Raw genomic sequence first — 26964 nt, 5'->3', positions numbered from 1 at the left:
TATCTTGGGAAGACCAGAGCATGATTTGAAGTCTTGGGAAGGGTTAGAAGGATTTGGGAAGAGTATGGATGAGAAATCATAAGCCGATGCTAAACCCGAACAAGATAGGTTGACAAAACGCGACCAAGAAGTAAAACAAGCATATCCTAGGCTAGAAAATGAGTTACAGAACCCATAATATATAAATTTTAGGTTTCTCGATGAGAGGAATCTGAATATGAGGTTATCTTTGGTCTCGGTATGCGACGAGATGGGCGTATGACCATCGTGTATCGCGATGAACATAAAAAACGGGAAAAAATGAGTTTTAAGCTATATATTCTATTTTACAAACTGAAAACCATGATTACGACTTCCAGCAGTTGTTAGGCGATTTTGGGTGAATTTCAGGGCTACCAATCATCTCTTGATCAATTCTAATGGTCTTCCTCATCATAATTGATTATCAATCGCTGACGATGCTCGGCTAGTCTTCTCGAATAATTTCCGGGTTATAGAGTATTGTATTTTACAGTTTTTCTCATGTCTTAAGAACGAATGATTTGTAATTGTTTATGATTAATCTATGAGTATTGATGTTTGGTATTACTGTGCACTCAGTCGGTTTAGGTTTATTTCGATTAGAACGATTAGTTTGTCAGTTGTTATGATAATTGCTTATAGGGTTTGCCTAGTTAGTCAATCTGATTTTATCTTTGACAATTAATCTATTAAGTGAACATGAGATTATTGTATATTTGCCTACTTGAAACTCGGGTGTGATTTGTCTTTATTAAATTGTTTGAAAGTTATTTAATTGCTTGCTTAATAATAGAACCAAAACTTGTTTGCTAGTATGATCAACACTATTGAGTGTTACTTCATAATCTTAGGTGTTGTTTGCTTTTTAAGAGTTAAAATGTTTGCAGTCTGCGGACCATATCTGCAGGCATCTGTAGCAGAAGAGGTGGACCAAACCTCTGCAGTCTGCAAATAGAAGACTGTTTATTTTTTAACGTCTGCAGACTGTTTATTTTTTAACGTCTACAGACTGTTAAAATCAAACAGAAATTTTTAAATAAGCTGAAATTTAAATAAAAAAAGTCCTTCAACATAGAAATTTAAATAATAGTCAAACAACACTGAAATAATATTTATAAAACCACAATAACATTTTTTTAAATCACTTGTTCTGTATACACAATGTTATTTGATAAATGTGCTTAAAACAATGTTGAAGATGAATTATGAAAGTTGAGAACAATTCATCTTCTGTATCTATTCTTTCTTTTGCTAACATATAAAAATATACAACAGAGATGAAAATGCAAATAAACTTGCTTTAGGGTAAAATATTATATTCAAAAAGATTATTAGATGTTAATAAAACCCAAGCCCAATTCATCATAATTTAAAGCTTAAATGTCCAATCCTATAATCCTAGGTTCATTCTCGTCAAATCTCATAACATTATTTCTTTAGCAGAAACATACATGACCATTTGTAATATGTTGAGAACACATTTAAAGATTGCTTAAATAAATGCTAACGTCTGTAGATTGCTAAAATAAACTGGTGATGGTGTATGAACTGTGGTAGTGGGTGCCTGGGTGGTGGTGGTGCAGGAAGGTGATAGTGGTAGTTGATGGTGGTTGTGGAAGAAGGTGGTGGCGGTTGAGGGCGGTGGTGGACAGTGCTGGTGGTGGTGGTAGTAGACGGTGGGGTGTTAAAAAAATCCGAATCCGTATCCGAAATATCCGAAAACCGAATCCGACTTATCCGAAAATTCAAATATCTGAATCTCGAATATCTGAATTTTCGGATTCGGATTCGGATAGTGATTTTGAAAACTTTCGGATAGTTCGGATATCCGAAATATCCGAAACATACATTTATTACTTATTTTTGTTTATTTAAATATATCCCTTTGACCCTTTCCCTTTCCAAACCCTACATCCAACTTCAGAGTTCAGTCCTCGTTGCCTTCTCAGAACCATCGGATTCCTCAAACAACAACACCACCTACCTTATGGCGACCGGCCACCACCGAACATCCTCTTGTTACCACCAAACTCAAGACCCAGCAGCCATAAACCGAGTAAAAAACCATAATATGTGGTGCTTATACGCTGCAACAAATCTGAATATCCGAAATTTCAGATACGGATTCGGTAGTGAAATCCACTATCCGAAATGTTCGGATATCCGAATTTGAATACCCTTAGTAGACGGTGGTTGCGGCGAACAGTGGTGGTGGGTGGTGGACGATGGCGGTGGCGGACGGTGGGTGGTGGGATGGGCGGTGGTGGTGGCAGACGGTGGGTGGGTGGCGGACGGTGAGTGGGTAGTGGACGATGGCGGTGGTGGACGGTGGGTGGTGGGGGTGGGCGGTGGTGGTGGTGGACGGTGGGTGGGTGGGTGGTGGTGGTGGTAGACGGTGGTGGCGGCGGACGGTGGTGGTGGGTGGTGGACGATGGCGGACAGAGCGTGGTGGGGTGGGCGGTGGTGGTGGCGGACGGTGGGTGGGTGGCGGACGATGGCGGTGGCGGACGGTGAGTGGGTGGTGGACGATGGCAGTGGTAGACGGTGGGTGGTGGGGGTGGTGGACGGTGGGTGGGTGGGTGGTGGTAGACGGTGGTGGCGGCGGACGGTGGTGGTGGGTGGTGGACGATGGCGGTGGCGGACAGAGCGTGGTGGGGTGGGCGGTGGTGGTGGCGGACGGTGGGTGGGTAGTGGTGGTGGTGGTGGTGGTGGTGAACGATGGGTGGTGGTGATGGTAGACTATGGGTGTTGGCAGGGTGTGTTGTTTTAACCTTCTGCAAACCTTATAAGATCTCAGAAGTGAATGTGTCAAGTTTGTACCAAGTAAAGATTGCGCAGACTTTTTTAATAAAACGTGTTCAAGAAAACAAACAGTCTATAGATGGCAATGTTTGTGCATGATCTTCACAGCGCAGACAAAAGAGGTTGCGCAAACTTTTTTCAGAAAAACAAACAACACCTTAGAAATTTGTTGCATGTTACACTGACTACATACTCCTCGTGGTTCGACACCCTACTTACCCTATCTTTCTTAGGTGATTAGGACTTATGATAATTATTTTTGACTAGATAGCGACGATCTAGCATATAAAAAAAAGTTTGGCCAAGACCCAACTCGTCAATTCATAGTCTCGCTCCTTAAAACCGACTTTAAACCCAACTCGATTTGAAAAACATACCAAACAACCGGGTGTTTTTTTGTTCCTAACAGAATATATACAAAGCGATTGAAACCGTAGATACAGCATTTGTTTATAACCCTCTCCACCAAACCGGTTCCATGTTAACCAAAACTAATGACAAACCAGTTTTTAAGTTTTTGTTAAAATAGTTTATTTTTTTGTGACATTTCAATGTTGGGCTAACCATTCCAGTCCAGTCCAGTGTAGCCCAGCCGAACAAGGCCCGTATCATTTGAAAACCCTAACACTGATTTATAATAAGACATATCTAAGCCGCCGGTTTTCATTGTTGCATTAGCTTGTTGTAGGGTTTGGTTGCATCTGAATCTTGTTGTGCAGAGATGGTAAAGTAAACCCTGTTTGTTTGTTTGTTTGTTTGTTTAACATATTATTAATATAAATGGGTATGAAATCTGATGAATAATAATAATAATAATAGGGTAAAGGAACAGGTAGTTTCGGAAAGAGAAGGAACAAGACGCACACACTGTGTGTGAGATGCGGCAGACGCAGCTTCCATTTGCAGAAGAGCCGATGCTCTGCCTGTGCCTATCCTGCTGCACGCCTCAGGAAATGTACCTAAATCTTTTACTCCCTTTCTCTACTTTGCTTAGGCTTCACAGTTATTTCTCAAATAATCTTGATTATTGCTTGTTAGTTGATTAAATGTGATTACTACCTTGTATCAATAAAGGCTGCATTTAATATTCATGATTGCGAGGTTGTCAGTTTCAATTTAGCTTGTTACTACTTGATTTCACTTTTAATCAAGATGTAGAAGAATTAGGTTAAAAATGAATCGCTACTAGAAACTAATTGTATAATGATTGCCTTGAAGGGGGTTTTTTACTGATTATTAATTAGGCTGAATGCTGCTTAACAATGTAACATTATTTTGGATAGAATGATCTGGTGATACTTTTAGGTGGGTGGGCTCGTTTATATATAACCAGCTTTGTTTATCAATTTACGGTATCATTTTTTACAGCAGCTGGGTTTGATGATTAAAGATTAGATATTTAGGAAGGTTGAATTTGTTTTCTTGCGCTTTGAGAACTTGAAATTCGTTGTTTTTTAATAGACGATACTTTGAACGTTCTTCTCATATATAATCATATTTGACTGATTATTGGGTTGCAGTGCTGCTTGATGATGTAACACATTTTGTTTATAAAATATGTGATCTACTTTATTTTGCCTTGTTTTTATATTATCAACATTCTTTTTTTTTGTTCTACGGTCTTCAATTTGTTTTGTTTTATAATATAAAGAATATTTACATGTTGAAAACTAATAAATGAAAATAAGATGTTTGGATGGCTGAACTTTTGTTTTGCACTTTAAAAACTAGTTTTTTTATTTAGGATGCAAATTCTTAAAACAACTTGTTGTGCTATTTTTTAGATAACTGGAGTGAGAAGGCAATCAGAAGGAAGACCACAGGTACCGGTCGCATGCGTTACCTTCGTAATGTTCCCCGCAGGTTCAAGAGTGGCTTCAGAGAAGGTAATATAAGTTAAATACAATTTTGTGTTGTGTTTTTTTGTATTTGGTATTTTATATTGTGTTCAGTGGCTGGATTTGTAATTTAATTTTGTTAAACAGGCACTCAAGCAACACCAAGGACCAAAGGAGCAGCCGCCAGCACTTAAAAAATGAAGTACAATTTTGTTTGGTTTTGTGTTGGTACTGCTTATTGTTATGTTTTTCAGAAAACCTCTCTTGGGATTTTTGTTTGTTTACTGTTTGCATGTTTTTGATATTCAACTTATTATTGACCACCCAAACGCTATTTATTCGCATTCAGTTTTTGTTTACATCTCTTCGTTTTTTCAAAAATTTATCCATAGTTGGGACTCGTTTTAATCCTCAACTGGTTGTTGATCTTTTTGTAAGTCAGTTTTATGTGATTTAAATTAGAGTTAGTTATAAAAACAGATTGAATTAATAGATTGTTAGTATATAGTTGAATCTTAATAACTTCAAACAACAATCATTGTAGAAAACTGTAAAAAATTATTAAGTTTTGGTTAAGGTTGGTTTTATAGCAAAGGTCTTTTAATTATTTTAAGAAGCTAAAGGTGTGAACTAAGGGGGTGTTTGGGGTTGTTTATATTATCTTCTACATAAAGGTGTTTGCGAAAGCTATGTGAGTGGGAGAAAACATGTACCCGAACTAACCTGATCTGTAAAAATCTGAACCGAAGTAATATAGGTTAGTTCTCGGGTTTGATTTGTAAGTTTCGGGTCAATCCGAATAAACTTTTAATTTTAAAATTAAATATATTTTTAGGTATAATCGGCTTAGTTTTAGCCACTAACGTCATCAAAGTCTCGTCCTAATCGATTGATGTCATTACAACTATTGTAGATCGATTGTTCATTGTTAATTTATGTTGTCCATTTATTACTAATAACAACCGTAATTGAACCAAGTCATACTCGATTGAAGACGATTATGGTTCAAGTTAGTTAACTCTTCTTTTGGATTGTTTTATGAAGTTATGTTGGTTTATCATTTGATTATTTGCTTACGAGCAAAGAATAATATGTTGGTTTAATTATAGCATTGTAGTGTTTAAATTTTTTTGCTTTGTTTTTTAGGATACTCGAAACCCGAAAAAAGAACCCGAAGATCACCCCTATGTGTAAGTCATAAGTTATAACTTAAGACGTATACAAGTTATAAAGAGGTTAAATAAAGAATCCCAAATGCCCCTTAAGTGTAGAAGTTATTATAGTTGTTTTCAAGCGAGTTTTAGCCACGTGTTTGTTTAAACAACTTTGTTAACTATTTTCCAACTGCCTTCTACCATCATAACATGTCCGCTGTGTAAGCCTGTAAGGTATAAACGAGATAAGCCAATCAAAATCGGTTTGATAAACGAGCTTGAGTATGAGTTTCACTTCTTTAGACTATTATCTTTGTAACTTGTTATTTTCAATGTATAAATAAATACATTTATAAAAGATAGTTTGTAAATGTAATTCGCTCTTGTTGATGCCACTCAACCTCCAAAGGAGTGTCATCTTGGCCTATATGACGAATGAACACCCATTTTTATGAAAGCCGATTTTAAAGACGAAGCCAAATCTTGGCCATAAATCTTAATCCGTTTGTGTTACAGAAGTTATTCAGTCTCAAACGTTATATTTTATTATTCTAGAGTATTTATAAAAGAGCATCACCTTGAAACAAACGTGACAGCATATACCATGGATAAACATTAACACCAACTACCTAAAAATACAAACACAAAATACTCACACAGCCGTTAAGCTAATGATTTTCTATCGATGTCACCACTTCAAAACGGCTTAATGATCCAAGCAGGCCACGTCTAAACAGATTGCATGAACTGACACTACGGCATGTCAGAACCGCATAATGAAAGTAGGGTGGTTCAAAAAGCTCGTGGTTCGTAACTTGCTTGATAATAGCTCAAATAAAACTAGCTAAAAAACTTGAATTAAAACGACCTGAGTCGGGCCGGCTCATTTTTGTAATCAAGCTCAGCTCGGGGCATGGCTCAACTCATTGGCTTGATCTAAGAGACTTGACTCGTCTAACTTAAGCTTGATCTCAAGCCTAGCCGAGCCGCCTCGTTTAATTTCGAGATCGAGCTCAAACCCACCATGGCTCAACTCGGGCTCGAACAAAGCAAAATACCCGGTCTCTGGTATTCGACACCCAAATTATGTGTTAAGGACCAACAATCTTTCCTATGCACTATATTTCAATATATATAACCAAATGACAAACCAAGCAAAAGATTTTTTTTTTCTATTAAAGACAACTAAAATCAAACACTCTTCTCAAAGTTCCCAAAAGATTCAACACAAACTAAAAATAAAATCCCAAAAAAAAAAAAAAAAATTGGGCCAAAAACCAAACTCAATGCGGCTCAGCCCATTAACCCTCTTTGTTATTATGTTCTTTCAATGACAAATTCTTGAACCACTGTTTCCAAGCAGCATCCTGTTGTTGTTCAAGCCAAGAAAGAAAACAGCTGTCCAACAAGCAGAATGAATTCACATACAAAAGTTGGTATTGTACGGGTATAAACCGAAAATTGGCAACTTGAACCAACGGCCAAATTCCGCCTTCTAAAACTAGCGCTGGAAGAAAATCGCGCTTCACGCCCTCTTTCACTTGTTTAACACTTTTTCCTGCTGCATAGCCCATGTAGGAGAAGAAAACAAGAAGATCCACGGGCCCAAAAATGAACCCATCAAGTGCTACTTTAGTTGCAACAAACCGTACCGATTTAGGTGGGTATTTAAGTTTGAATTTTAAAAACCGATCCAAACCTTCATACCTACAAGAACAATAGCATGGGTGAATTGTTTAAATTTTAAAATGCCCTTCTATAACGACTAACGAGAATAGAGGGATATCTTCAGAAAATAACAAGTCTTAGACTTGCACCATTAAAATTTTGTTACTTTTGGCTACTTTACTATCAGATTTAACTTATTTGATCATCGATTGACCTTTGATAAGAAAATAGTCTTGCTCTTGGCCAAAAACAGTTTATATTTAAGTATACAAGTTATCACCATTTCAGTTAATAAAAAATCTTGACTTGCTTTTGGCCGGAAAGATGGAACAATAATGTCCAAGACTTGAGATTAGTAGGCCACATAACACCATTCAAGATGTAAAATCGTGACTTCGCATATATTGGAGAGATTGATTTACTTTCAGATACTGGCAGATTGACGAGAGATTTAACATCTAAAATATTAAATCAAACAAAATGCATTGTTACCATTTCATAAACGGTTATCAAAGCTTATGAACCTTCTAAAAGTTATGCCTATATGAAATTAATATTAATACCAAACAAAGATGCAAATCAAGTATGGTTTACTTTCTTTATAAATGTTCCTATTTTATGTAGAACCATATACGGATGATATCCAAAGCTGATAGTTCTTGTAGAGATGTCAACAACCTCTTAAAACTACCATATCTATTTTCTAAATAACCAGAAATAACTAACATAAATTCTACACTTGCAGTTTACCATAAAATTATATTAGTAAAATCTGAAAGAAGTACTAACCAGAAGTGACCAACTGGTCCGACAAAAGCCATTCCAAATAAGCTTGTGGTAGCCGCACGTCTCCAATTGATGTGTAGCTCTTTATCTTCCTCCTGTTAAATTAATGTGCATTAATATTTTTTATTCAATCATGACAATCACATGCTTCATATTTCTACAGGCAGCAAAAGAGAAAGCAAAAATAACAAGCAAATATAGTGACAGCGATATCATGCAGAGGTGAAACATAATGGACGAACAAAGTGCAAATTGTTTCAGCTGTCCAATCAAAAGTAAACCAGTTCTCGCGTTAGATATTATTCAGACCGCCCATAAAAGGCAGTATAAAAAATATTAAAACTCCACAAGCAACTTATCCAGGTATCCATAAGATCACTGGTGCATGTCACATTTTGTTGATAGAAGAGAGAAAATTAGCCCTTCGGTTGCAACGGAAAACATTTATTTTAAAAAAATCTCCAAACACTACTACTTGTTATAGTAAAATGAGATAAGTCATATATGCTCACCAAAACAAGCCACTTAATCAAAGAAAAATCCACGCATGTTATGTCAATACAGCATGTCAGAATCAAATCACTCATTTAACCATGAGATACATATCTACTTTTATCAGTGTTTCAGGCTTTTTCACATGAATAAAGACTTATAATGTGATACATGACATCACATAGCCAATCAATTCATGTATGGACTCGCATATGTAATTACTATGTATTGCATTATTAATTTATTACTCGTGTAAAGAATGATAACATTCAGAGTTTAGGGGAGTAACGGTAGATATGGGACTAAACATTTACTTATCCTATGGCTATATGCGTGAAATTGCTCTAATGTGACCATAGAAGTATATCACACTCACTAAAATGGCTACTTATGTGATTTTCTCTTTATCAAACCTATGCACCAATGAAAGGAAAGTGGTAACTGAAAGAATCGTATGCAAATACAAAAACCATAAGATGAGAAGTTGATGAGTGACTATTGGCTTCTAGGTTCTAACCATTTAAGGCTAACCAATTGTAACAACCCAAATATATTAAACATACTTGAAGTATCAAACTTCAAAGGTATCAAAATGAAGTTGAAAATCAAAATCGTCAATACGTTAAACTGCAAGTTAAGGGACCAAACTGTTAATATGGCAAATTTGAGCCAAGCAAACCGTAAAACCTAACTAAATACAGGCCGTACAGTAAGCCAAGAGCGAGCTTAAATTAACGAATAAGGTATTGAAAAATGGAATCTATTTCTAGAAAGCCCAACATACAAAGTCAAAGAGACGAATGCAGAAACTTCTAAACATAAAGATAAGCACCCGTTACCCTTGCAGTTATAGAAAGTATACATGATAATACTTGTGGTCTTGACTGGTCTACGTTTGTGTTTATGCACAATAAAATTGTAATTATACAAATGACCCAAAAGGATTGGATCATGAATGCTAAAGCCGAGATTACGCACGTCAAAGAATATAATCAGAGTCATGTAAAAAATGTCTACTCCACATTATGGCTTGATGACACTAAAATCACCAACGTATGGCCCAATAATGAAGTATTTAAGTGTTTTGAGATTGCTTCCTAAACTTGCTAATCTAATTATTACACTTTGATGCACATAACCATTTTTGAGTGCTCGAATGCCGGCAAACTAATTACACATATCTGATTATCATGTGAAACTATCAATCCCAAATAACCAGTTTCAAAGTTGTTGCTTATCAAACTCCTTACATCCTTAAACAAACAGTATTCTAATACAGTTAAACAATTGATTATCTAATTCTCTAGTTTCATAACAACAAAAGCAAATTAAAACATACCTCCTGCATTGTGTTATGCTACAGTTAATCATGTAGCTAGATTATTCCATAAGGCATAACTAGTTTGATAACCAAAAGCCATTTTGTTTATTATAACGAAAACACTCAAAGACACCACCAAACCATTCAAATGAAACAAATACTTTCGCCTTCCTAGCGCCTAACACCGTCAACCTACTTAGTCGAGTCCAACCGGTCATGAACAATAACGTTACCACTTACAGCCCCAATATCTACTAATACAGCTTTTAAAAAAAGCAGCTTTTGCAATATAAAACCTAATATTATCATGATACAAAGAACACTTACAGGTATCAAATTAGGGTTTTTATTGACAGCAGTGGCATGAGTAACCGTCTGAGCAGCAATATCGCCAAACCCCCAAATTAAACCGGAGCTAATAACCTGAGTTTTCACCGGATGCACAGCTAAACAGTTCTGGTACCATCTCCACAGCTTCAACATTATTATTATTATTATTATTATTATTATTATTATTATTATCACATCCAACGGAAATTAGCCTGAATATATTGGTTTCTAGGGTTGTTCCATTTGTGACCAAAATTGTTGAGCACAGATTCCCGAAATTGGTTCGGTCAATTGGCTGTTTGGTGTGTCGATTGGATTGGCCGCAAATGGAATCGAAATATTGTAAAGAATTGGATTTGATTGATTGAAATGAAATTGGGGATGAAATTGAAGACTAGGGATGGACTACTACTACTGTAGGTGGTGTTTGGGGGCGAGTTTGTTGGGTTGGTCAAAATATTATTATTGTAATTGTAGTTTTATACTTTTATAATAATATTTTGAGTTTACTATATTGTATCAAACACGGTACCGGTTCTCTGATTTAGGACTGTCCAAATCACTCGTCGCTCGAACTCGATCGTCGCTTGTTTGGAAAATGCTCGCTCGTTTTCTCGCTCGCTTGAAAACGAGCCGCTCTGCTCGGTTCGGTTTGTGAATGAGCCAAGCAACGAGCAAAGATCTGCTCCGTTCGGTTCGGCTCGAATAATTTTAATTTATTTTATATATAATTATATATGAACAAATATATAAATATATAGACAAAACACATAAATATAAGCTTACAATTATTTTTACCCCTTTAAATTTTTCATATTCCGTCAATTATATAATTTAATTTGTTCACTTCAAGTTTTTAGAATGCTAGAAGTTGTTTAGATGATCATTATATCTCACTTCAAACTTATTTTTAATAAAAATTTACAATCTAGTACACGTTTGTCTAAAAACTACTAATTTATTTATAAAATATATTATTTACAACCTTCAAGTTTGTTTCTTATTGAAAATTTTAAAGTGAAAAAGAAATAAATAATGCTCGAAATCGCTCAATGTTTGATCGAAAAATTGCTCGATTCGATTTTGACTCGTTTCGGTTTTCGCTCGATTCGAATTTCAGTCATTCGGTTTGGTTCGGTTGTAAACGAGCCAAGCAACGAGCAAGCCTTCGCTCGGTTCGGCTCGACTCGTGAACAACCCTACTCTCATGTTACGTGTTATTTTATTTTTTTTGTTTTTTTAAAATGACGACTTTTTTTTGTAATTAAGTCATCATCCTTTTTAATTTGAAGAGTCTTGTTGCATCACGTTAACTTTAGAGAGTTTGGATTGGGTGTTCTCCAGGGAAATTATATTGTCGGCCGTCCAAATGGCTTGATTAGTGCTTCAAATCAGGTGTTTGAACTTCAAATTAAAAAAAATTAAGCTGTTTGGAGTATCGTTTCGTGCTAAGTTTTAAATCATCAATCAATTTGTATCACATTTCAGATCAAAAACCCTAAAAAATTAGTTTGAAATTCGAAAATAAACTTAATGTCGTTATGTTTTTTCTAACAGGGAACCATCGAGGGTCATTTTTTAAAAATTTGAGAGCACTTGTGGGAATAAACTAAGGTGAAATTATTATCACCCAATAACAAATAATTGGGATTATTACAATACAATAACAATTTGCCTTATATTAATAGATAATATTTATTTAAAACAACCCCTAATTTAAAAAAATTGAAATCTAATAATATAACCTTCTAACCAGCAGGGCTTGCCCCAATGGACAGGAACATGATGGATGACCCGGATGTCCCGGGTTCGAGTCCTGATTCTGACCGGAGTTTTCCAGAGCAAAAACAACTTGTCGTGCCTTCGGGCGGGGTGAGCCAACCGGGTTTTACCGGGAACGGCCAAGCCAAACTCGGATGCCAGCGTGGATCCCGGTTATGTCAACATAGTCTGGCCCGAGTGGGGTGGCGGGGCTCCTCCTCCTGTTGGACCGAGGAGTGTGATACATCTTAACTGTGAAAGTCACCGTTTGAAAAAAAATAAATAATGTAACCTTCTGTTTTTAATTTTTAAAATAAATTTGTCATTAAAAAAATTCATATGGAAAGTCAAATTGCATTAAATAGTAATTATTTTATTTTATAAACAAATTATATATATTCACTTTTATATATTTTTTGTTTTTTTAATCTTTACAACATGTGATACATTTTTATAAATTATAAAGACTAATTTGTGACATTCGTCAATTTCGGGTTTCGATTCGTATTTGTTTTGTAAACTTTTATTATGTAAAACGACCCATTTTGTAAACCGAAGCTTATGATATAATCAAAATGATGGATTTTATGTTACAATATTGTTTTATACTTGTTGGGTCTTGAAAACATCATTTTCAGTCTTTAAAATGCGTAAAAATCACCTAAAACGAACTACATGGGCTAAATCTGCCATTTTACAAAAGTTGGAAAGTCTGGTAACCACCCCATCGCGCCATGCGATGGGGATGACCTTCCTTGGTCGCGTACTGCTATGGGGCTGCAGACCTGCAGCTACAGGTTTTGTTTGTTTATGCCTTGTTTTGATCCAATTTTCATGCAAATACTTGATATTAACACCCATATTTGACCACCATCCTTCCCCTATATATGCACTATCATTTTCATCCATTATTCCCTGCCACAACTCCAAATTCTCTCTCAAACATCAAAGATTCAAAGTTATTTTCTTAGGTGTTCTTGAGTGTTTGACTTCTAAAAGTCAAATTGAGTTTAATCTTTCTTTCTAATTTGTTCATCTAACCTTACTAACACTTGAATACGGTGGTACAACATATATATAATATACAACCCTTGTTACCTTTGGTAGTTGCTTCTCCGGCTCCAGTCGGTGAGGTTTCGGACCTTGTAAGGCAAGGCTTCATGGAGGACTTACGTGGTCCTTGTTATATATTTTCCATATCTAACAATCTAACTTTATTATTGCTTACTACCCATGCTCAACTTCTGCTCATTTTGGTTTATTTACAAGTTCCATGGTTATGAGTTTGAGGGTCTATACTTCGGTTTAACCATAAATAGCTCTAAACTGTAAACCGAACTTTGCTTACTAGTTTTTGTTAAATACTTATTTAAAACATGTTTAATGTTAGATCTCAGTTTATAAAACCATTTTTATGAGTTCCATGGTTATGGGTTAGTAGATTCTAAACTCGGTCTTAACCCGAAACTAGATCCGAAACCGTAAACCGAATTTTTGTTTAAAGACTTTATTGTTAACTTTTTGGTTGTAAAACTTAAGTATTTTCATTTGTACATTATTATACAAGTTCTTGGATATTTGGGCACGTGGAAACCATCTATGAACTTATTGTGAGATGGAAACCGAACCGATCCGATTTTTACTCGCTTAAGACACACAAGTGTGTTTTTAGCTACCAAGACTTGTATATTTCTTTAAAAATAGTTTACAAACTGATTTTAATTATTTTCTTAAGTATTTGGAAATGTTGGATCCAACTTGATCTCATAACAAAGTTTGGATCGACAAAACCGAGCACTCGCTTAACGTACGTTGTTAATTCTAAAACAATATATCTACATACTTGGTTAAGTGTTAATGGGTTTCTATGAGTTATCTCATAACATTTAATATTTTGAAAAGTTGACTTTGGGTTTGACCAATTATCAAGACCCGAACCAACAACCCGAACACTTGTTACCCGTTTTAGTATCTTTATTCCCAAGGGACTTGCATTCTTACATTTTACCACCTTATTACTTAACATAGGTTGAGTAAATATTAAGGTTAGATACTTTGACCCAGTTTCGAGCAAACTTACATTTTTAAAGGGTTATTATTGTAAATTGCAAATAGTTACATTTTAAACCTTGAAACTTTAACTGTTTACATTTCTCAACATTTATTTTACTTAAATACTTTCAAGACAACCTTTCTAAATCCGAGACTTCTCTTCTTTTAGGCTTTGTTCGTTAAACCCGTCGTTCCGGCAAATCTTCAAATTATCATCTTTCAAGTTTATTACTTGAACGTGAGTACTTTCATGGGGTTTTCTATCTTTTATTTTGGGGGTGACATTTCATCTTATCTAAACTAAATGTTTTATATTTGGGTCTTAAACCACTAACATATTGTATACTTTACTTAAATACTTGCTCGATTTGGTGTTATGTGATTATATGCCTATGTGTTTATCGTTTTTGGTTAGTTGATCTATAAATCCTAGACTACTTTGCATCCCCTTGTAGCAAGGTGTCGTTAACGTAATGCAATTAACAATAATTATTAAATCCTAGACTATTTGGCATCCCCTTATAGTTAGGTGTCGCTAACGTAATTCTATTAGCGATTTTATCCAAATTATTGCTTTTATTTATTGTTTCGTATACGAGTTTTGTGGATCTTTCTTACTATATATCTATATGCTCAAACTTATGAATTGCTCACCAACCTTTGTGTTGATAAACTTTATTTTATGAATTGTTATAGGTTTGCATCTTGGTTGATTATGGAGCTTGTGGAGAAAACGTCACAAATACCTTTAGGATATTAGCAAAATGCACAATATATTATTTGCTACGTTTTGTTGTATTTGTCTTATGAATATTCGTTATGTGAAATTTTCGATGTTGTGAAATAAAATGAGTTTATTAAATATTGTCGCTTTAAATAGTGTCATGTGCTTATGGGCAATCGTTACATCTCGGCATGTTCCGCCACCTTTGGTCGGGGTGTGACTGATTGGTATCAGAGCCATGACAATAAGATATGTGGTTAGACGTAATGACCTAGTATTGTTATGCTTAGGGTCCTATACATGTGCTTATACTTGTTTACTCTATTTTAATTGTTCAAATCGCATGTTATTTATAAACTTGTTTAAAATTCACCAATATCCTAAATGTTCACATACACATACTTTCATAGCATTTTCAAGGTATCCTTACCTTAAAACGCAAAAGTAGATTTTCATTGTGTTTTATGGATTACAAGATTAACCTGGATCCGTTGTTTCAAATCCTTAAAGGTTGCGTTTATATTGGGTTTGTAGCCATCATAGTAAACGAGACATTATAAAACGACCATTTGAGAAAAAGATTCCAAGAATCGAAGGTGATTTACTTACCTGGGATGGTTGGATTATAGTGCTCGTTTTCTAGGCCACAAATCATGTTATAAATGTCAGTACTTTAAGTAGTCGAATGTGAGCGTTCCGGTCGCCATCCTCATTTTCGGTGTCAAAACAATAGAACTACGGTGGTTCGTGGACTAGTGTTTTGACATGACGTTGTATCTCGATTTATTGTGTTATTATCGTTATTTGAGTCGAAAACATGACAAAGTCACGGTGGTTCGTGCACATGTTTAGACTCCAATATGGTGTTTTATAAACTTTTTAGTGTTGAAATATCAAGTCATGGTGGTTCATGCACGATTTTCCGACTCTATAAATCTCAAAATCTCAAATTTTCAAGCTTTAACCTCTCAAAAAAATCATTTACGATTGTTTTCGGTTTTGTTATTTATATACAAAGATTTACATTTTTTTATCTAACACTAACATCTCCTCCTTACTAACTCTAGGATTCACAATCAATAATTTAAACTTCATCTTACTTTATTTTTATACACCTTCATATTCATTTCTTTTTACTCAAAACTTATCACATTTCTTTATAATCTTTTAGCATGCCTCCAGTAAGTCCGCGCAAGAACACCAACCAACGTATGGTTGCTTTTATCGTCAAGCAAATGGCTGCTGTGATTCCCGAACTTGCAACCCAAATCCAAGCTAACCAACCCGCACCCGTTGTTGCACCCGTTGAACCCAAACCCGCATCTTACTTGTACAAGCAATTTACTAGTACCAACCCGTCCGAGTTCCTTGGAACCAACTGTGCGACTACCTTGTTGCAATGGTTCGAATCGATCGAGAGTGTGTTTTGACATAGCAAGTGCCCGAAGCAAAAAAGACAAATTTTGCTTTAAGCATGTTTTGAAAGACCGCTCTAACATAGTGGGGTAGTGTTATGCACCTCCAAGGTTCGGATACGGCTATGGCTCTTCCATGGGACAATCTCAAGGCACTTATGATGAAGAAATTATGTCCCAAACACGAGCTCCAAAAGCTTGAGGAAGAATTTTGGAACCTAAAGCAAGAAAGTGGTGATAATGCCGCTTATTCACTCCGTTTTCACAAGTTGAGCATTCTCATCCCACATTTGGTTACCCCGACTGAGCACGAGATTGACAAATACATTGAGGGTTTACCGATGCAAATCCAGGACTCTATTATGAGTAGCAAACCCGTGAATCTTTAGGACGCCATCACTTTAGCCGTTGCGTTATCGGAAAACCATGTGAAGGCGGGTACCCTAACCCTCAAGAAACCGAGTGAGAAAGCCAAGCCCGATCCCGTAACTCAAGCCAAGGTTGAACCCGCACCACAAGCCATCAACTACTCCAACTCATCCCGTCACAACAAGAACAACAACAAGAAACTCAAAACCAACTACCGAAACTTTGTTGTTACCCAACCACAACAAAACCAAACCCAAGCTCCACCCCAAAACCGAAGACCCTATACCGGTACCGCCCTGCTATGAAACACTTGCCAACTTCACCACCCACCAAACATGCCATGTCGCCATTGTACCCTTTGTAACTGACTTGGCCACCTCAGCACCACATGCCGATCCGCCCAACGAACCCAACCTAACCAACCAAACCAACCAAGAACCTTTCCCCAAAACTCCCAAAACCGATATGCACCATACCCACCAAACCAACCCCAACAACCCCGAGCTTGATTCAATTGTGGAGATCCTAACCATTTCCGCAACAATTGCCCACGATTAACCTTTGCCAACCAAGCCCAAACCGTAACCATACACTACTACCAAACCCAAGCTTACCTAGTTCAAACCTACCAACCCCAAATTCCCCAACCCAATGCACCACTCATCCAACCCATTCAAGCAATCCAAGCACCACCTCCTCCTCCACAACAAGCACCTCAAGTCAATCATGGCAATCAAGGGCGAGCTTTCATGATGAACGCGAATCAAGCTCAAGTGGCAAACAATGTCGTGAACGGTATGTTTTTGGTGAACCATCATTTGGCTTCTATTTTATTTGATACTGATGCCGATAGAAGTTTTATATATTTGAAATTTGAGTAAAAAATTGCTATGCCTCGAACCAAGCTTTCCCGACCGTTTTCCGTTGAAGTCGCCAATGGCAAATCCATTACCATCAACTCTGTCGTCCGCCAATGGCACCTGGTCGCTAGCGATGTCTACGATCTCGAGCGTGGGTGACCTTTTACCAATGGATGTACCTAAGTGGTCGGACTTTGTTGTTCATTAAAAAAAAGATATGTTCAAACATGAGAACTTTATTTATTGATACGTTCTATCCCGAGTGGTAGTTACGCGGGTTTTAGGCTACTATCATCAGCATTATCGTACTCAGTAAATCCCACCAATAGTAAAGCTATGGTAGGGTCTGAGGAGGGTAAGATGTAGGCAACCATACCTCTACCCCGTAGGCATAGAGAGGTTGTTTCCGGTGAGACAGTGGCTCGATAGTAGTTTTGCATTAAGCCTTGGACAGAATCCACATATCACTTAACCATTGAGACACCAACTTATTGGTGCATATGCCCTGTCTTTCGGTCATCAACGCCACCACATGATGTCTGATTAAATATTCCGCCACTTTTAACGTTATTTTAACGAAATTAGTAAAATAACGTCAAAATTAGTGCACTTTCACGTTTGTCCATCCAAAGGCTCACACATATATAGATTATATGTGTGCACCGCAAGTTTGACGTACTATGTTTATGAAACATGTTGCTTTAATGGGTGAGCCCAGCAGGACCAATTTTAGCTTGGGAAAACTTTAAAGACTTGAAATTTACGTTGGAAAAAAAATAATTTTAGCTTGAAGGATTTTAGTCTTCTCTAAAAAATTCTTCAGTTTTTGTTTCTCATCTACATTTACACTCTCTAATAAAAGACTACAAGTTTTGCCAGTGACACATACGTTATATCTCACCTTTTTTAACAAATTTATAATACTTACCATTCTTAACATTTATGCTTCAAATTTTGATAATTTATTATTTACTTCTTTTTTTTTTTCAAGCATTTATAATTATCTTTTACTTTAAAATTGTTTTAAAGACTATTGTACAACAACTGTATTAATATTGTTTAACGGGTTTATTGTTTTTTGTATACTAATTATTTATTAAATATTGTATTTTCAAGAATTACTCGTGTAATACACGGGCCTCAAACTAGTATGTATATATATAACTTTTTCTTAATCAAATTTACATAATATGAATAATATCATAAATAATTGGATATATAGTTCATCAATAAATCGGCACAAATATGAAACCTAAATGAGCTTGATGGATATTGGATGGTAGAGGTGTACAAATCATGTTTTTTCTAATACCCTGGTTCGGATATGGAATCGGTTTCGGGTATGATCGGGTATTGGGAAATCGGGTATTGAGAGAAATCGGGTAGGCTTCGGGTAGGGTATTGAGGAGAAAAGGTCAACCCTATGTAACCGGGTAGGGTATGATCGGGTTCGGGGATAACCTGGTGTTGGAACCGGGTATATGTCCGGGTACGACCGAGTATTAATACCCGTTTTTGAATTTGTAATATTTTCTTCATTTTTAAATTTGTTTAAAATATAAATTTGATTTGTAATTTATAAAAATAGTTAAACTATATTACAAAATCCATAATTTCACTTAAGTACAAATTATTTACTTAATAATATGCATTTTAAAAAAACTTAAACATAAAACTTGTGAAATAAACATAAAAATATACTATAAAAATTCATGTATCATTTCGGGTATTAGAAAATTGGTATAACCCGGTATGGGTATAGGGTATGACCGGTTCCGGGTATAAATTGGGTGCGGGTATTGAGCTCAAAAAGCATACCTTATCCATACCCTACAGGTAGGGTCGGTTCTGGTTTCGGGTATAGAATACTTGGGTATAAACAAAACCGGTTCCGGGTATTTTTTTCGAGTCCGGTTTTGAGTACGGGTATTTTGTGCACCTCTATTGGATGGTGCTTTTTTTGAAAAACAATTTCAGTTTTATTATTTATGGCCCATAAATTTAAAGCTTTATTGGGCCATGATTTAGCAGCTAAACAGTTTTAATGGGCCTTAATATAGAAGCTAAATCAAATGAGTTAACTTGTCTCACCACATTCACATATATTGTAGGCCTAAAACTTACAACCCATTTTACAAGGCTTTTCTGGCCCAACCCGAGGCAAACCAAAAACCGAGCAAAGTTTCTAGCACGAAAACTGAGTAAAATTTCAAGCCGATACCGGAACCAAATACCAGCCGAATCCATCATAAAACCAAAACCAAAATGTTTTCAAAGAACAAAAACCCAATCCATTCACACCCTAGTTCATGCGTTTCATGTATGTATATGTTTGTCAATTTATATTTTAAAAATGTAAAAATATGTTTAGATACGATTAGAAAATAGTATTACTAAATTACTGATAAACAAAATCCACATAGACATACATTTGCAAACAAGTCAAAAGTGTCACCTCTGACAAAAATTTTGAGTTTATACAAATAGCTGTCAAATTGTTTTATGATATATATGCCAAGACGAGCAGTCCACTTAGCGACACCTCAAAGAACAATGGCGTACATAGCGACACATAGCAACGTATTCTAGGTGCAATAAAATATATGTCACCATATTGTAATTTGTAAACTATCCCTATACATCTATCGTCTATCTTGTTGGCGGCGCACATGCAGTGTTGCTAAAATCTGCCTCAAGACGTCGCTAATAGCATCATTGGCATCATTTTCATCACTTAATCGTCACAATAAATTTTCTTTTCTTTTGTGGCTTACATTCTCTTGCTTGCATGGCATACATTCTCTTGCATTTAATTGTACATTGGACATGACTTGTGAAGTGTATTTATTAATTGGATGAACTTTGAGCAATTCTCCATGCGTTAACATTGTCTATTTTACCCGGTGGGAGTTCACAACTTTATTTTTTGTTGTGCAAGTAGAAATTCCATAGGAGGTCGAATTGTTCACGCTAAAATCACACTAAAATGTGGAGTCCTGTCATTTACAACCACTCGTCTAAAATGTGTGATAATATTTGAGATAACATTCTTTATGAGTCTGGTATCTCTCATGTACACAGTTAATGTACAACTTGAAGGTGTTAAAATGTAAAAACAAAATCCAAAAGATATTTGATGTGGTACAATAACATTTATAGGGAGGATAGGGGTGACAGCGAGAGGGAAGTAGGCAAGTAGATAACAAGTGATAAACATGCATGTGCAATCAATTCATGAAAGCTAGTGATCAATCTAATGATGGATAGATTATCTCAAATTCTATCTTAAATTAGGGGTTAAAACAAATATCTCTAATTTTATAATGCCATCAATATTTCAACATGTGCTGAATTTAGTGTGGCTAGAAATTGGCTGATACGTACGTATGCAATTCTATTATTCCTTTCACATGCTTTTCATTGAACCTCTATGCAACTATATCATTCAGTTTTGCCTACTTCTTCACTTAGCACTATGCAACTATACTATTTAAAATCACTTTTAAATTAAAATATATTTCATCTTACGAAATTAATAATCGGATAAAACATAAAATGTTTTCTCTAAGAACGAAGAGTTATTCTATGTGAAGTATGAAAATACAAATTGATTGATTGAATTGTGATCCATTTATATAGGTATTGAACTATTACAACGGTTGAGACGAAACACCGTAACATTTCATAAACAATTATGATAGTAGCTACCACTTAACTAAGTTGCTACCAATCTTTAGTTTGTTCCATACCTTTTCTAACAAACTTGTTACCTTAGAGCTAACAACTTGCTAGTTAAGTCCATAGATTTTCAGAGATCTTTTTTCATACAATTTTTGTAGCATCCAATCGGATGCCAACCCCTTACATGGATGTCAACCCCACAAGGGGCCAGCCTCTTGACCCTGTTAGACAACCCCCCCCCCCCCCCTTCCCAACACACATAGACAAAAACCCAATGGTGTCAAAGTCATAGAGGTTTTTTAGTACCGAAACTATAATAACATTAAATAAGCATGTACTTCACGCCTCGTAACTCTCATAAAAGGCTATTATGACTTCTCATAATTTGGTTTACCACTAATTCCCCATTAGCTAAAAATAATCTTAACGTCACAAATTCACCGACACACTTAGCTAGGGGACAGGCAACACCCCAAAAAAAAAAACGATGCACATATCTAATCCAAAAAACAACGTATTTTAGGTGTAGAAAAATCTGAAGCAAGAGTTGTATACTGTCGGTAACATCTATCATGGATCTTTGATGTTAACGACACATGCATGCGTCGTGTAGCTAAAATCTGCCATGAGTTATACCAATCATATGTTCAGCGTAGCTAATAGTATCACTTGCGTCATTTTCATCACTTATTCGTCCACAAGTAGACTTTGTTTTCTTTTGTGCGTTACATTCTCTTGCATTTGGAATCCAAGAAAAAAAACATTACATTGTTTAGTCTACCAATTTGAAAGACTTTTAGGTAATTTTCCGTACGTACGTTGATGTTGTTTTCTTTTATGGTAACACGTAAAATCACAATGTTGTATGTTTTACTGATAGGAGTTTGTGTTTTTGCTTTTGGTTGTATGTGTCGTCCACATTAATTCGTTTAAAACGCATTGGTGATATTAGAGGTTAGGATTTGAGCATGATATTCTCTTTTACTAGGTCAATGCGTAATTTAAGAGTATTAAAGAAAAATCCAAGTATCCAACAGAGATTTGTACGATTGAAGAATAATTGTTGCTTGTTTTGGGAGAATAAGGTGACAACGAGAGGAGCGTAGGTATCAATGTGTACAAACAGTACGGTAATAATGCATGCAATTAAACAAGAAACTCATCATTCGAATGGTTGAATACATTTCATATAATTCTGATTGTATGGTTATAAAACGAGTTTTGTTCTGGTAGCAATATATATATGCTGATTAATCATGTGTAGCAGTGTCGTCGGATTACATATCTAACGAACTGAATCATTTACGAATTAAAAGGTAACTAGGTAGCAAAACCTGCCACATTGCAGTGGTTGCGTGACACGAGTTCGGTTCGGCAGGGCAGGTATTGGTTAGCTTTGTTACGAAATCGGTAGCAAAGCAAAAAATATAATAATTTGTGAGCACCAAAAACAGTGTCCTCACACTTAGGGCTATGCAACGGTTCAAAACCGTGAGAATCGAACCGAAACCGAAAATGACTAAAAATGTAACACCCCGACCAAAGGCGGATTATACATCGGGGCGCCACATATTGTTTCATTACTCGTGACACTATTGGGTGTCAATATTTAATAAATACATTCATTCGCGCACGCGCAAAGTAAACACAAGATAACATAAATCAATATATTATAAGGCAAAATATTAGAACAACAAATAACTTGTCTTGATACATTTTAATCTAGGTCCAAAATAAAGAAAACTTCCTATGTGTCCACAAGCTCCAAAACAGCTACTGCAAACCTGAACATGTGTTAAAATAAACGTCAAACACTTGCGTGTTGGTGAGAAATCAAGTTTAATACAGTACATAGATAACAATAAATCTGCACGCAACATGTGTATGTCTGGTTTTCAACAAGGGTGTAATCTGATCGGGATCAACTCTAAGATTCATAGACTGCCAGTGCTCACAATTGAGCTCACAAACAAGACAAACTGTGCATGTGTAAACAAAAGAGAAAATCATAAACGATAGTTCTCCCGTGTTCATCTAATGGTACCATGAGAACTGCGGAATAGACCGACAAGACGGTTAATGATCCACACATACAAATAAACAGCCAAGTCTACGTCCTCAACACATGGGATACTGCGCGACTAAAGTTCATAAACAGTTTAAGACTCTAAGTTTGTATGAACACATGAACATCCCAAAACATTAAAAGCAAAAAGGGATTAGGTACGAGATTACTCACTTGATAAACGATGCGGTGTAAGATAAAGCAAGAACCAACTTTAAACAAGCACAAGTTAACCTATAAATAAGATTATTGTTTTAATGATTTGTTTTAAGTCTTGATTATAAGTTAGCATAATTAATAAGTAAATTATTATATATAATATATATATATATTACCGGAAAAGCAGGGCAGAACATGGAGGAAGACGGAGGCAGGAGAGGAGGCGGCAGGAGGACAATCGGCAGAGAGCAAGGGAAGAGAGATAATAAGTGTTTGTGTGTGTAGTGTTAAGAAAAAAATAAGATTATTATTTATAGGGAAACCCTAGGAGACATGAATCCAGAAAAAGGGGAAAAGATTCCAAGACAAACAGAACAAGACAAAACAAAAGATAACAAAAGATATCAAAAAGCATAAGAAAACAAAAGCAAAAGATATGGAAAGATATGGCAGCTGCAGGGGGCAAGATAAAGCTGTCAGGGAACAGTAAAAAGGCATGGGCAGTTCAGAAAAAGGTACTGGTCAAGCAAGGAAAAAGCAGATCTCAAAAGATAATGTCAGTCACTTTTTCTGCCAACCAATGGGGTTGGTGCGCATGCTGCGCCGAAAGTAACTTTTCAGACATAAAGCAGATTAGGTCAACAGCACAAAAGATAAGACAACACAAAAGCAACGGCTAGATTAAACAGAAGAAAACTCAAAGGGTTTAGCGCGAGAAGGCTGACACAGAAGGTCAAGAGAGCGCGAGCGCGAAGGCAGACAGAACTAACCTTAACGCGTCGCGGAAAGAACTACATTTCTAAGCGCGCCGCGGGAAGAATCACATTTCTTAGCGCGCCGCGGGAGGAACTAAAATTCCTAGCGCGCCGCGGGAAGAACTATAATTCTTCGCGTGTCGAGGGATGAACTACGATTCTTAGCGCGCTGCGAGAAGAACTACAAATCCTTAGCACGTCGCGGGAAGAACTACCGTTCTTAGCGCGCTGCGAGAAGAATTACAATTCTTAGCGCGCTGCGAGAAGAGTTCGTCTCGCGTATCGCTGAAACAGGTGGTCTTCACGCAGGATTCCTTGTAAGGGGTCTGGCGCGTGGAGCTGCGCAGACAACCTTAGGCGGGAAGGAACAAAGGACAAGCAAAGAGTTAGAAGAAAAAAGAGGGAAACAAGGCTTAAGGGCGGGACGGCGACAAGAGGGAAAAGAAGGCGGAAAGAGAGAAGGAGAGGGACGGGACGGCGGAAAGAAAGAGAGAGAAAGAGGCGGGAAGGAAAATATATATATTATTATTAAAAGTAAAATATAAGTATAAATATTAAATCATAAAAGAAAGAGATCGGATCGGAGAAACGGGTACCTGGGTCGGGTCGGATCGGGGCAGATGTTACAGTCTCCCCTACTTTAAGAAATTTCGTCCCGAAATTTATCTCGAAGTAGGTTGCGCAGAGAACAGGTGCGGGTACTTGATCTTCATCTGATCTTCCCTTTCCCATGTAAACTCGGCTCCGCGCTTGGACTCCCAACGAACTTTCACGATAGGGATACGACTGCGCTTGGTTTGCTTAACCTCGCGATCCATAATCTCAACAGGCTTCTCAACGAAATGCATAGTTTCATCAACTTGAACTTCATCAAGCGGAATGTGAAGGTTCTCGTCAGCTAAACACTTCTTGAGATTGGATACATGGAACGTTGGATGCACATTACTGAGCGCGGGCGGCAGGTCTAGTCTGTAGGCAACTTTTCCTACACGCGCGAGAATCTTGAATGGACCAACATAACGAGGAGCAAGCTTACCTTTCTTCCCAAAGCGGACAACACCCTTCCAGGGCGACACTTTGAGGAGAACAAGATCACCAACTTGAAATTCGAGAGGCTTCCGCCTACGATCTGCGTAACTCTTCTGTCGGCTTCTGGCAGTCAGCAGATGATCACGGATCTTGGCGATTTTATCGGTTGTCTCTTGAACAAGTTCGGGTCCTGTGATTTGAGTTTCTCCCACATCGCTCCAACAAATCGGGGAGCGGTACTTACGACCGTAAAGTGCTTCAAATGGGGCCATACCGATACTGGAATGATAGCTGTTATTATAAGAGAACTCAATCAAAGGCAGGTGTGAATCCCAATTACCTCCAAAATCAAGAACACAAGATCGGAGCATATCCTCAAGAGTTTGAATAGTTCGCTCAGACTGACCGTCAGTCTGAGGATGATATGCCGTACTCATGTCCAAGCGAGTTCCTAGCGCAGATTGGAGAGATTTCCAAAAGCGAGATATAAAACGGCCATCGCGATCGGATATGATGCTCAAAGGAGTACCATGACGGCAGACAATTTCCTTGACATAAAGCTGCGCGAGTTGCTCAACACGGTAGTTTTCACGAATGGGCAGAAAGTGAGCAGACTTAGTCAAACGATCCACTATTACCCAAATGCTATCATGTTTGCTTGCTGTCAAAGGTAACTTGGTAATAAAGTCCATCGCTATACCTTCCCATTTCCACATAGGAATTTCTGGTTGTTCGAGCAAACCAGATGGGCGTTGGTGTTCAGCTTTTACCTTAGAACAAGTCAGGCATTTAGCTACGAACATAGCAATATCCTTCTTCATACCGGGCCACCAATAAGTTATGCGCAAATCCTTGTACATCTTATCAGTGCCAGGATGAACGGAATATCGAGATTTATGCGCCTCACTCAGGATATCAGCGCGAAGATTCTCATCAAAGGGAATCCAGATGCGATTAAGGTAGCAGAGAATTCCACTCAGATTAGGGACAAAGTGCGCTTCCGCGCCACACGCTAACTCGGCGCGAAGGTTATCATTACTGATGGATGCGCGCTGCGCGTCACGAATGCGCGATTCAAGGTTGCTTTGAATCGGCGCGAAGTGAAGCTGGGTGCGCGGCAAGATACAGTTAAGCTGGCAGGGTTTTCGGCTGAGCGCATCGGCTACCACATTAGCCTTACCAGGATGATACCGGATCTCACAATCGTAATTGCTGATGAGTTCGTTCCATCGGCGTTGCCTCATGTTGATTTCCTTTTGATCAAAGATATGCTGAAGGCTTTTATGGTCAGTGTAGAGGATACACTTAGTGCCATAAAGGTAGTGTCTCCAGATCTTTAAGGCAAAAACAACTGCACCAAGTTCGAGGTCGTGAGTTGTATAATTCTTTTCGTGAACCTTAAGTTGCCTTGATGCGTAAGCGATAACCTTGCCTCGTTGCATAAGAACACAACCGATACCTTGGTTGGATGCATCGCAATACACGACAAAATCTTCATTACCCTCAGGTAACGCAAGGACAGGAGCTTCACACAACAAACGCTTGAGCGTTAGAAAGGCTTCTTCTTGTTTCGAGCCCCAAATATACGGTTTACCTTTGTGCGTTAGAGCTGTTAAAGGCAAAGCGATCTTCGAGAAGTTCGAAATAAATCGCCGGTAATAACCAGCAAAGCCCAGAAAGGA

General features: G+C 37.1%; 2 protein-coding genes across 2 annotated transcripts; one reads left to right on the top strand and one right to left on the bottom strand.

The window, feature by feature from the left end:
- The first annotated feature begins 3470 nt into the window (after positions 1-3470).
- LOC143631661 (large ribosomal subunit protein eL37x) lies at positions 3471-5018 on the top strand. The gene is made up of 4 exons (XM_077100352.1): positions 3471-3547; positions 3643-3778; positions 4608-4709; positions 4809-5018. Exons 1-4 carry the CDS (start codon positions 3545-3547, stop codon positions 4853-4855), a joined length of 288 nt encoding a protein of 95 aa, XP_076956467.1. The 5' UTR covers positions 3471-3544; the 3' UTR covers positions 4856-5018.
- A 1811-nt stretch (positions 5019-6829) lies between these two features.
- Positions 6830-10847, bottom strand: LOC143631660 (protein sym-1-like). Its single transcript, XM_077100351.1, has 3 exons — positions 10410-10847; positions 8273-8364; positions 6830-7522 (listed from the first exon to the last, which is right to left on the bottom strand). The coding sequence occupies exons 1-3, from the start codon at positions 10563-10565 to the stop codon at positions 7117-7119; spliced, it is 654 nt and encodes a 217-aa protein (XP_076956466.1). The 5' UTR covers positions 10566-10847; the 3' UTR covers positions 6830-7116.
- Between the last annotated feature and the right edge of the window lie 16117 nt (positions 10848-26964).

This window comes from Bidens hawaiensis, unplaced genomic scaffold (genome assembly GCF_021521415.1).
Source record: "Bidens hawaiensis isolate Kalapana, Puna unplaced genomic scaffold, B.hawaiensis_p1.1 tig00006190_1, whole genome shotgun sequence".
NCBI lineage: Eukaryota > Viridiplantae > Streptophyta > Magnoliopsida > Asterales > Asteraceae > Bidens > Bidens hawaiensis.
The sequence above is the reverse complement of the archived record's forward strand: the minus strand, read 5'-3'. Positions and strand labels throughout refer to the sequence as shown.